The following is a 12,154-nucleotide window of genomic DNA, read 5'->3' on the forward strand; positions in this document are numbered from 1 at the left end:
AAATGTCAAGTTGGACTTGATGGTATTTTGTGATCGGTGGATTTGATCGATGGTCAAGGTTGCTATTTATGAAATTAGCTATAACTGTCTATTTTGCTCTATGAATTTCAGCTCATATACCAAACATAACTTCTTGGACAAGGACAGACTGCACAGACTTTGATTGACCTTTGTGAAAGGTCAAGGTATTCGAAATTAAAAATGACAGTCATAAATATCTATTTTTTCTAAATGAGTAAAGCGTCCAATGATTCCAACCTAATGTAAATATACTGAGGAGCAAAAGAAACTGTTCCTCCAACTTGATGTTACCATGTTTGATTTTCAGTTAAAAAGGGTAGCCATATCGTACCCAAAACATAACCTGTACAGGCACTTAGTCTGCGCTCATAGAAGATTTCTACATCGTTTTATTTAAAAAAAAATATAATTTGATTTAAAACATGATTTCAAGAACAAAATAAAAGACAAACTTCGTATACTTTCTGGGGCAGTCGGGTAGCCTAGTGGTTAAAGCGTTCGCTCATCACGCCGAAGACCCGGGTTCGATTCCCGACATGGGTAAAATGTGTGAAGCCCGTTTCTGTTGTCCCCCGCCGCGATATTGCTGGAATATTGCTGAAAACGGCGTAAAACCATACTCACTCACTCGTATACTTTCTTTTGCCCCCCAGTTTATATAAGAACATTTTCGTACTATGCTTCATTTTTTAAACCTTTCATATATAGAAAACACAAATACCAATTACCAATCAGTGATACTTTATGCTTCCAGTTGTCCATAACAATCAGCGCTATTACTGTAAAGTGTTGGCTTCTATTGTCTTTTGCTAATCACCCAACTGTTGGCCTCCCTCGTTAGTTTCCACCATTTGTTATCTTATTACTTTTGTTGTACTTACATGTACCTATATATGCTCTCTGCCTCATAGCATTCATTGACCTGATGAAGAAGTAAGCATATACTCCGAAACGTTGTGTTCCTCCTAATAAAGAAGTTGACATCCATAAATTCTCTTCCTCGAATAGTATACATCTATCGTAATTAAGAAAAGAAATTCAACACTATATTATAATGTTTGAAGAAAAAAAGTCTTGTTGAGGACATTATCCATCGAATATAAAATAAAACAAAAGAGCTTCTTTCCACGCTCTTGTTTGTTTCAACAATGTGGTAGAGTGAGGGACGGTGGTTTTTTAAGGGCCCAGATATAACAAATCTACCAAACTATCTCCTTATGGTTATTGCCGATAATATTATCTCCCCCCAAACGGAATTTCTACGACCAATGTTTGCACCAACTCTGCCCTGTTGCGTTGCGGCGATACGGTAATATTTCTATTTTAATAAATCCTTCACCCGGTTGTATTTTAATATTTCTATTGGTCTTAGTTTATATTTAAAATGGTGGGAATTAATTGCCAGTATTCCTAGCGCGCTCGTATTTATTTCATTCCAACTTGTTCATGACGCCGCATGACAAAAGAGAGTTTTATTTCAACAGCGTCAGAATGATTTGATTGCTGTGTTTGCACATCAAACATTGAACATAAAGCGATCAGCGTATCGAACGCTCTAACCGCTCCGGCTCAGCTTCAGTTTATATTAATTATGATATGGAATTCCTCCTTGCGCGGCACTAATAACAGGGACTTCTAAGAACATCATTTGTCGTAATATCTTAATCAATGAATCTATTTCGTTGATGCTTTTGAAGTAGCCATAACTTCCCATGCTATTTCATAACTAGGCTTCAAGCACGCAAAATTTCTTATAATTTGATAAGTCCGCGTGGCTAATCTAATAGCGCTGTTTCTTCATGAATGTCTTTTTCTGCTCCGAAGGAGCCGTTAGTTTGGTATCGGGGCCAACGAATGACCCTCTTTGTTGTCGGTGTTAGTTTAGATCCACGTTAATGACTTCTCCCTAGCGTAAGTAATTAACCAATTGTTATCGATCTCGTAGGTCACGAGTTCAGGGAGCAGTCAGTGCATTTTGTGGTTTTATCAGATTTGCGTGGTACTTTGAGAATGGCCTTTAGGTCGTATTTAGCAATGTACTCGGTATAAATGGTCCAGAGATATGCATACGCGCGATACGCGCGGAATACATGACACTGGAGTGTATCACAAACTGCATCATTCATTATTCAGAATACAAATACGATGTACGTTCAATTACTGAAGACATTCCCAATGACGGGGTTCTCTTTCGAACTGATTTCGCATCCACCAAGATGGGGGGCACATTAAGAACATAAACGCATCGTTTTAAAGTCTGAAGGTAGAAAAGCGTAAATTCACTTTGCATATTTACATGGTGAAATGAGTTTACAGATGTATTAAATTATATTAAAATTGTTTTAATATAGGGATGTTCAGTTTCATAGTTTTGCTCTTGGTCGGACTGCGACTTAGAGCATCAGGTCAAGTAGCAATTGTGGCCATTTTAGCCGCATTACGTCATTAAAGGGAACACAATTACTGTATTAGACTAGCAATTATTGTACATACTGCCAGAAAAAAATTCTTTTCATACCAAATGTTGAATTCCCTCTCCATAGAGACGAATTATTATACCCAAGTGTTTCCTAGTGTTTCCAAGTGTAAATATCATATACAAGCATATACATAGTATAATATTCCTAATAAGTGATATTTACGATACCGGCACACTCTAGGGTATTAACCTCTTAATTACTCTTTGCCATTATTAAAATAATCGGTATCAAAAGTTCAAGACGTATTTGCAATCACAGATGTATTTGTAGAAGCCGCGTATGAATATATACGAGTGTGGTAGCCTAGTGGTTAATGTGTGGGCTCGTCACGCCGAAGTTCCGGGTTCGTTTCCCCCCATGTGTACCGTTATATGGCTTGAATAGTACTAAAACGGTCAAAATGAAAAACAATAATTTAATTCCTTGGTTTTGAACTCGGGGCCTTGAAATGAAGTCTTGTAAACCTAGATACTTGGAATGCCCAAGAGTTACCTCCCTTTAGCCGTTTCTCTTACCCGTTCCGAGAACGATCACCGTTTTCCAATTCAGTTTTATTGGCGCAAGTGTATAATCCGAAAGTTCTACGTGTGCCGTATTTTCATGACACGTAATTACATATAGCCACACGTGTTCTTTTATAAACATGTCATTGTAGTAGAAGAAAGTTTACATCAAGACATCGCGGTCGTGCCCTGCTTCTTCAATATTTCAATACACCAAAAGTAATTGCTTTGATACGCTGCCAGATAGAATTGAACGAAATTCGCCAATTTGTCAGCATCCCTGGTAAGATATAAGATGGCAATTGAATAAGGTTCTGCCAAGTTTAGATTACTTTCTGCCATATTCATTCTGCACTATACAGCAAAACCTCGTTAATCCGAATTGCTCGGTTTAGTGTGAACTCTTTCGGATTAACAAATGTCCGGATTAAACACTTCTATGAATAATGCCCCTTTGAATGAACAGTAAACTACGAATATAACGATCACTCTTATAACGAACTGACCGACACAACGAACTTATTTTTTTAGTCATTTGTTGTATATATGCTGTATATATGCTTATAACGAATTACGGTTATTACGAACTAAAATTAGTGGTCCCTTTGAATTCGTTATAACCGTAGTTTACTATATATACATCAAGCTCCTTCCCAGCGCGTGACACCTAAGTTACCCTCTCCCTCACCAGCGTGCAAGCGGCCATTACACGGATATTGAAATTTACCCTCTAACCCCAAATGTAGTGACATTTATTTTTGTGTATGTCTTTGGGAATGCCATTTTAGTGAATTGGGATAAGGTTTACGACTGAATTACTATGAATTAAGCTCCATTTACGTTTGATTGTTAATCAGATTGGTTCGAGATTGCAGACAAAAGCACACAGCTTCCCACTTACATTCTCACTGTATCAATTACCTAACGGTTGAAATGAAGGGCGTTCTCATTAAAATCAGACCTTAGTTCTCGCTACCTCTAAACAAGAGGTAGAGGAACTAAGATATGGTTTTAATGAGATTGAATGAAGGATAAATTCAAACTGATAAAGAAAGTAATTTAGCTGGACGAAGAGAATTCACTTAAGGAATGACTGTGTATCGGTTCATTGAGGTATGAATCGAAAATCCGATTTGCAATCTTTATGAATGCGCGTAGGGACATGAATGCTATCACATGTGCTAATCAGAATACAGAAATTACAAAGAACACAACGAAAATTTAATTATTTGTTTGTTAACATAACGGGCTGTCGGTTGCGAGTTCATTTCCATGGTTGTTGCCGTCTAGCACAGTGGGGAGCTGTGACTGGTTGCAGCGATGGTGTGGCCTATCGCTGTGAGGAGCTTGAAATCTCTATGTTGCTATATAATAATTTTTCTCTCTGATGTTTGGATTAAAGGGGTTAAACGGACTTCACTGTTCTGATTCAAGTTACGTATACGACGGAAAACATAAAAATCAGAATGTACATTATGTCGTGCAATAGTCCAGCAATATCACGGGAGTCTGTAAATAATCGAGTCTGGAGCAGGTACACCAGTTGCTGATATAGCACGAGCCCCGATCCATGCGCCGTGGTATGCGCAATAAACCACAAGTCGCATATTTTGAAAACCTGGTCATTTTCACGGCTCTAGCGGTATTTGTTGTTCAACGCCACACTCAGCAATAGTCCAACTATCTGGCGGCGGCCTATATATATTCGAGTTCGGGCCAGTCAAACTCAGTAATTGATATCATGAGCAACGATTTTAGTCCACAAAGATGGAGAACTGGGGGTTATTTAAATGCTATTAAGCTATTGCTAGACGATTGATGAGCGCGGCATAGCACAACATGCACTCACTCCAAGGTTAGCTTCCACTGTTTTAAAATCGGTTATTACATGTGAACTAAAATTTAATGTTTTCCATTATTCGAAATTGCAATATCGAGATATCGACTTAAACAAATCACAATATATCGATACATCGACGGAGAAATGTTACGATTATGATTGAGTTGTGAAATATTTATATCATTGTAATATATCATCATTAATGTTTTCCAAGTGTTTAACATTACATATATGTTTTGATTATATATACTACTCAAAAAAAAGTAAGGATAAGATACTAGTATATGGAAACGGGAGGAAAGCCCGAAGTGATGCAGGTCTCAGATGTTTACCACTTCGGTGAAACCCACGAGCACGGGTATGGTGCTGACAAACCTAGAAACATAATCGGGACGAACCGGGATTCGAACCCACAATCATAGGTTTCTGGCGTGCCTAAGGGACGCATCTCTGCACAGCGAATCGCGGCGCCTTAGACAACTGGGCCACAACCGATCATGAAATGATAGAATAGTGAAAGTGATATGAAAAATTGGGTGTTCTTTACTTCTTTTGACAAGAGTTAAATGCCTTATCGACATATAGATATTCCAGTTTTGTGCACCGATACCGTTCTGGGAGTAACGTCTCGATATATCGATTAAAATATCAATGACAGTCCTACAAAGAATATTTAAATGATCAAATGCGAAATGAAAAAGACCTATTTTCCTCTGGAGTTTCACCCCAGCCTCCGCGAGTGAAGGCTGACTCGAATTGTGTTATCAGAACCAAGTGCCATTATCATAACGTTAAACGTTTTATCACTTTTACCCCTTTGCACGGACTGGACAAAGCGTCGATTTTACAAGCACTGAATTGCATGTTTGAAGTTAAGTGCATGTGGAATTAATGGTTAATTCTTCAAAGAATCACCCATAACATGAACTAATCACCCGGACATTACCCGTGCATAGAAACACTGAGAAGAAACGTTCACGTTCAGGTTACAGCAATATAACGTCCAGATGTAATCAGAGCGCATATTTCAATCAATACAGATGAAGACCCACTTAGATTCCGGACTTATTAATATCGGGGAATAGGGGCACGGGTGGCCCAGTCGTCTAAGGCGCCGCGATTCGCTGTGCAGTGTTGCTTCCCTTGGGCACGCCACAAACCTATGATTGTGGGTTCGAATCTCGGTTCGCCCCGATTATGTTTCTAGGTTTGTCAGCACCATACCCGTGCTCGTGGGTTTCACCGAAGTGATAAACGTCTGGGACCTGCATCACTTCTGGCTTTCCTCCCACATCAAGCTGACACGCCTCGATATAACTGGAATACTGTTAAAAGCGGCGTTAAACCCAAGTCACTCACTCACTAATGTCGGGAAACAATGATGTTGTGTTGCACAGTCCATGGAAGGCGATGAGAAACACGCAGGTTCTGGTCTTGACTCAGTACATTCAAGACTTTGGTATTTGTTTACTCTCGCTCCATCTAGATCGACTCCGTGGTCTGGTGGTAGAGCGTCCGCCCGGAGAGCGGAAGGTCCGGGGCGCGATCCCCGGCCGCGTCATACCAAAAGTCGTTAAAAGATGGTTCTTGTTGTTACCCTATCTGGCGCTAGGAATTAAGGGGCTAAAACAAAGACTGGTCGGCTCGGAGTCAGTATGCTGTGTCTGAGTGGGGTATTCATGTTAAACTGCGGCATGGTATCTCAGTGGGCTAGCACCATAAATCGGCATCAGTCCGGACGAGTACAAGCATACACAGACACGTGCAAGCCCGTCGCGATATAAGTGCAATAATCTTAGACGCGACATTAAACCTCATTTCACCTCACCTCGCTCCATCTCTGTTGTACTCTGCCACATTCTGTTGTACTCTGGCCCGCTTTCATGTACTCTGCCAAACTATGGTGTACTCTGCCCCACTCCGTTGTACTTTGCCCCTCTCTGTTGTACTCTGCCCCACTGTTGTACTCTGTCCCACTGCTCTACTCTGCCCCGCTCTGTTGTACTTTGCACCTCTCTTTTGTACTCTGCCCCGCTCTGTTGTAGTCTGTCCCGCTCTGTTGTACTCGGCCCCACTGTTGTACTCTGCCCCACTGTTGTTCTCTGCCCCACTGTTGTACTCTGCCCCACCGTTGTATTCTGCCCCACTGTTGTACTCTGCCCCACCGTTGTATTCTGCCCCAATGTTGTACTCTGCCCCACTGTTGTACTCTGTCCCACTGTTGTACTCTGTCCCACTATTGTACTTTACCCGCTCTGTTGTACTCTGCCCCACTGTTGTATTCTGCCCCACCGTTGTACTCTGCCCCACTGCTGTACTGTCGCATTGTTGTTCTCTGCCCCACTGTTGTACACTGCCCCACTGTTGTACTCTGCCCCATTGTTGTACTCTGTCCCACTGTTGTACTCCGCCCCACTGCTGTACTCCGCCCCACTGTTGTACTCCGCCCCACTGTTGTACTCTGACCCCACTGCTGTACTCCGCCCCACTGTTGTACTTTGCCCCACTCTGTCCCACTGTTGTACTCTGCCCAACTGTTGTACTCTGCCCCACTGTTGTACTCTGCCCCACTGTTGTACTCTGTCCCATTATTGTACTCTGCCCCACTGATGTACTCTGCCCCACTGTTGTTCTCTGCCCCACTGCTGTACTCTGTCCCACTGTTGTATTCTGTCCCACTGTTGTACTCTGCCCCACTGTTGTTCTCTGCCCCACTGTTGTACTCTGTCCCACTGCTGTACTCCACCCCACTGTTGTACTCTGCCCCACTGTTGTACTCTGCCAACTCTGTTGTACTCTGTTGTACTCTGTTGTACTCTGCCCCACTGCTGTACTCCGCCCCACTGTTGTACTCTGCCCCATTGTTGTACTCTGCCCCACTGCTGTACTCCGCCCCACTGTTGTATTCTGTCCCACTGCTGTACTCTGCCCCATTGTTGTACTCTGCCCCATTGTTGTACTCTGCCCCATTGTTGTTCTCTGCCCCACTGTTGTACTCTGCCCTACTGTTGTACTCTGCCCCACTGTTGTACTCTGCCCCATTGTTGTACTCTGCCCCACTGTTGTACTCTGCCCCACTGCTGTACTCCGCCCCACTGTTGTACTCCGCCCCACTGTTGTACTCTGTCCCATTGTTGTTCTCTGCCCCACTGTTGTACTCTGTCCCACTGTTGTACTCTGCCCCACTGTTGTACTCTGTCCCACTGTTGTACTCTGCCCCATTGTTGTACTCTGCCCCACTGTTGTACTCTGCCCCACTGTTGTACTCTGCCCCACTGTTGTACTCTGTCCCACTATTGTACTCTGCCCCACTGATGTACTCTGCCCCACTGTTGTTCTCTGCCCCACTGCTGTACTCTGTCCCACTGTTGTATTCTGTCCCACTGTTGTACTCTGCCAACTCTGTTGTACTCTGGCCTACTCTGTTGTACTCTGCCCCACTGCTGTACTCCGCCCCACTGTTGTACTCTGCCCCATTGTTGTACTCTGCCCCACTGCTGTACTCCGCCCCACTGTTGTATTCTGTCCCACTGCTGTACTCTGCCCCATTGTTGTACTCTGCCCCACTGTTGTACTCTGCCCCACTGTTGTACTCTGCCCTACTGTTGTACTCTGCCCCACTGTTGTACTCTGCCCCATTGTTGTACTCTGCCCCAGTGTTGTACTCTGCCCCAGTGTTGTACTCTGCCCCACTGCTGTACTCTGCCCCAGTGTTGTACTCTGCCCCACTGTTGTACTCTACCCGCTCTGTTGTACTCTGCCCCACTGTTGTACTCTGCCCCACTGTTGTACTCTGTCCCACTGCTGAACTCTGCCCCACTCTGTTGTACTCTGTCCCGCAAAAGCTGTGTTGTATGCTCTGTTATCTGTTCTTCTATGCTTTACTGTTAACTGTGCTCTGTCCTGCTTCGCTCTGTTCTCCTCTTGTCCGTGTTCTGATGTGTCCCTTTTATGTTCTGTTCTCTCTGTTCTGCCCCCTCTACTCTGTTCTCTAGTGTAGTCATTGTCAAGGTTATCCACACAATACACTATAAATAATTGTTCATAGTTTGGCTTAATAATCACGTCCCTCATTCCAAGAGTCCCTTGGATCCGGCATTCCGAATCTTCATAGAAACAACAAGACACGTAAGTTAAATATTACATCAGATAACATTTGACTAAATATTAAGAAAAGGAATTTAAATACGGGATGCCAAATGTAAACGATTGAAACTATTATTTCTTTGGGCCAAACGTGTTTATTAATTTAACCGAGAGTTATTTAGTGGCGATCACTAGATACAAAAAATAAATTCCTCCTTTGGAGGGAAATTTATTCTCAACTCATTCCAGGTAAACTATTTTGAGATGCCAAGTTTTCTTTGTATTTACATTTTGATGTCGTTCTTACTTTTTATTTGTTCTTATAACATATGAATTCTTTGACTGGAAGACTGTACCATAGAAAATAAACGAGTTCTATTTGGATACCAAACATGCGGCTACTCAACATCTGAAGGGCCAAGCCTCCAGTGATTCTTTCATGTCGTTTCCATTCGTTGTCCAATCATCAAAATGCCTTAATGCTGCATCCAAGGGCTGTTAACAAAATTGTAATGATAAAATTCCAACGATATCAAATTTCATAAAAGCCACTTGATGTAGAGCTTGATTTTTACAACGATAAAAGCAAATCATGGTAATTTCGCGTCGAAATTTATTTTTCTGGTGTCTTTTTTACCCGCACAGATGCATAGATAGCGCGAGTTGGCAGGCTTCCCGCTCACGCGCCAAGGGACGTAATTCAGTTAGTGCCGGACAAGAAGCCTGAATATGCCAACTGTACAGCGACCTCGCCACTTATTTATCAATTCACATTTATTTTGGGACAACAATTCCCGCAAAAATCTCTTAAAGAGAAGAAAAACATGCCCCTTGCGCTGCAGTGGTTTGTAATAAGATGGGGCCCCGTGTGTGGGGTGATGAAGCTTTAATTTGCGTCCGATATTAAGGCGGGAGTCGGTCTGGGGGCCATGGTAATTCCATAGGGCTACCACTTCGTTACCGCACAAACTGACACTTCGGTAATTAACAAAACCGTGATGTCCATCACCAAAGGTTTTCATTGGCTCGGTCAACATTCACGGAATGTAACGAAGCTAATTCGGCGTTCTCGACACCACGGCGAGCGTGATGGGGCATAATCCTTTCGCCGTGGCGGTAATTAGTCCTTAAAAGATTTAATCGGAGGAATTTGTGGGATTCATATTCGTCTGGCCTTAACATTTCCACCGAAATACTCTGTTATTGCATCACTACCCCCCTCTACCCCCCCACTCTGTATCCCTTCCCCAATCTATGCCCCCCCCCCCCCCCCAAGCACTTCCGGTTAACAGGAGCCCTCAAAGCCTGTCCTTTATCTCGAGGGCGGTCGGGTAGTCTAGTGGTTAAAGCGTTCGCTCGTCACGCCGAGGACCCGGGTTCGATTCCCGACATGGGTACAATGTGTGAAGCCCATTTCTGGTGTCCCCCGCTGTGATATTGCTGGAATATTGCTAAAAGCGGCGTAAAATCATGCTCACTCACTCCTTTATCTCGACCCAAGCGAAGCGTTTTGGAAAAGGTGTGATGGATCTTCTGATTTCACAAAACACGTTGATTTATTGAGCAGTAGCGAGAACTAAGATGATTTTAATGAGACTGATTATTGTGTTATTTCATTGAAAATGTATAATTAATACCAAGTGAGTTGGTCATAGTGTTATGCCTGATCAACTATTACAGTTCACCCGTGAAGATCCGGGATAGAATAGGTCTTCAGCAACCTATGCTTGCCGTAAATGGCGACTATGCTAGTCGTAAGAGGCGACGAAAGGGATCAGGTGGTCAGGCTCGCTGACTTGGTTGATGCATGTCATCGTTCCCAATTGCGTGGATCGATGCTCATGATATTAATGACTGGATTGTCTGGTCCAGACTCGATTATTTACAGATCGTCGTTATATAGCTGGAATATTGCTCATATTTATGAACATATGAATATTTAATGTGCTTCAAAACGGAGGTAACGTCATGGGCAGCGTATGTATAGATTAGCGTCTCAGTGGATCAAGTGGTCAGCTGGTTGTCTTGGTTGACTGCATGTCATCTTACCCCGGCGGCGTGAACGGTGCTCATAATATCCATCTTCCCGAGCCAAGGGAGGTAACTGACTACAAAAGTCCAGTTTCCATCCTTGCCGAACTACGCTGGAATTTCGAGGCTCAGTCGTAGCGCCACCAGTGGCTGTTACGAGTTATGTCCCTTCTATGTCCCTCCTACTGACCAATCAACTTCCACCTCTCATATCATTTGCTTTAATCAAAATGGCGGCGCCCAGTCAAGACGTTCTAATCGATAATCAAGATCTATATTGTAATAAAACGAGCCTTATCTCTTGAAGTGCATCAAATCATTTGAGCACCTTGATTTAAAACATGAAAAGATTAGGAAAATATCCGACGACGCCCAGTTGACGGTACACGTCTTTTGCAAATCCGGCAGTCGATCGAAATCTGCACGTTGAAATTCATGTACTTTTACGAACAGGATGTCTAGTTCTTTGCGCGATTTTTATTGGACTATGTGAGTGAGTGAGTGAGTTAGTATGGTTTTACGCCGCTTTTAGCAATATTCCAGCAATATCACGGCGGGCTTGGACTATGTATAGACTCGTTAGTCCAGCGAAAATGTTACTCCAGAATTCCAGCCTAGTTCGTCAAGGGTTGAAACTGGACCTTTACAGTCAGTTAATCCCTTGCCTCGGGAAGAGGATAATATCAATCACTGGTCTATCCAGTGCGGCGTTAAACAACAATCAAACAAAAAAACACTGCGATGTGTGATCCTCACGCTGCACCACTAGGTCTGACCAGGGTTTAATTGCACGCTGATCCCGTAACCCGAGACGACCATTGATTAACAAACGCCTGCCCTCTGTCACACAGAAACGTATTAGATATTTGTATAAATGTTGTGTACCCTTCTGACTTGTGTAGGGGAGGACAGGGTCTCGGTTCTCTCCCCTTGATGTACACGTGTCCGAGACCCTGCGGTCATCCATCACTGACCGAGCTACGACCAGGACAGGGTAATTCTACACAATGTATAACACTGTGAACCAGATCCAGTTGACAACCTGTCTCTCGGGGGAAGATAAATAGGGACTACGTTGTCACATTACAACAATCTCCGGCGGAAGGATTCCAGTGCTCATGGCGGAGGAGTCTTGTATCAATGTTTGTTTGTTGTTTAACGCCGCACTCAGCAATATAGTCCAGCTATATGAC

General features: G+C 43.1%; 1 protein-coding gene across 1 annotated transcript; it reads right to left on the bottom strand.

Annotated features, from left to right (window-relative positions):
• Positions 1 to 7,080: 7,080 nt before the first annotated feature.
• LOC139472206 (fibroin heavy chain-like) lies at positions 7,081 to 11,928 on the bottom strand. The gene is made up of 2 exons (XM_071254581.1): positions 11,847 to 11,928; positions 7,081 to 8,675 (listed from the first exon to the last, which is right to left on the bottom strand). The coding sequence occupies exons 1-2, from the start codon at positions 11,926 to 11,928 to the stop codon at positions 7,081 to 7,083; spliced, it is 1,677 nt and encodes a 558-aa protein (XP_071110682.1).
• Positions 11,929 to 12,154: the final 226 nt, after the last annotated feature.

The sequence above is a fragment of the Haliotis cracherodii genome, unplaced genomic scaffold, assembly GCF_022045235.1.
Source record: "Haliotis cracherodii isolate W230 unplaced genomic scaffold, xgHalCrac1.p SCAF_24, whole genome shotgun sequence".
Taxonomy (NCBI): Eukaryota; Metazoa; Mollusca; class Gastropoda; order Lepetellida; family Haliotidae; genus Haliotis; species Haliotis cracherodii.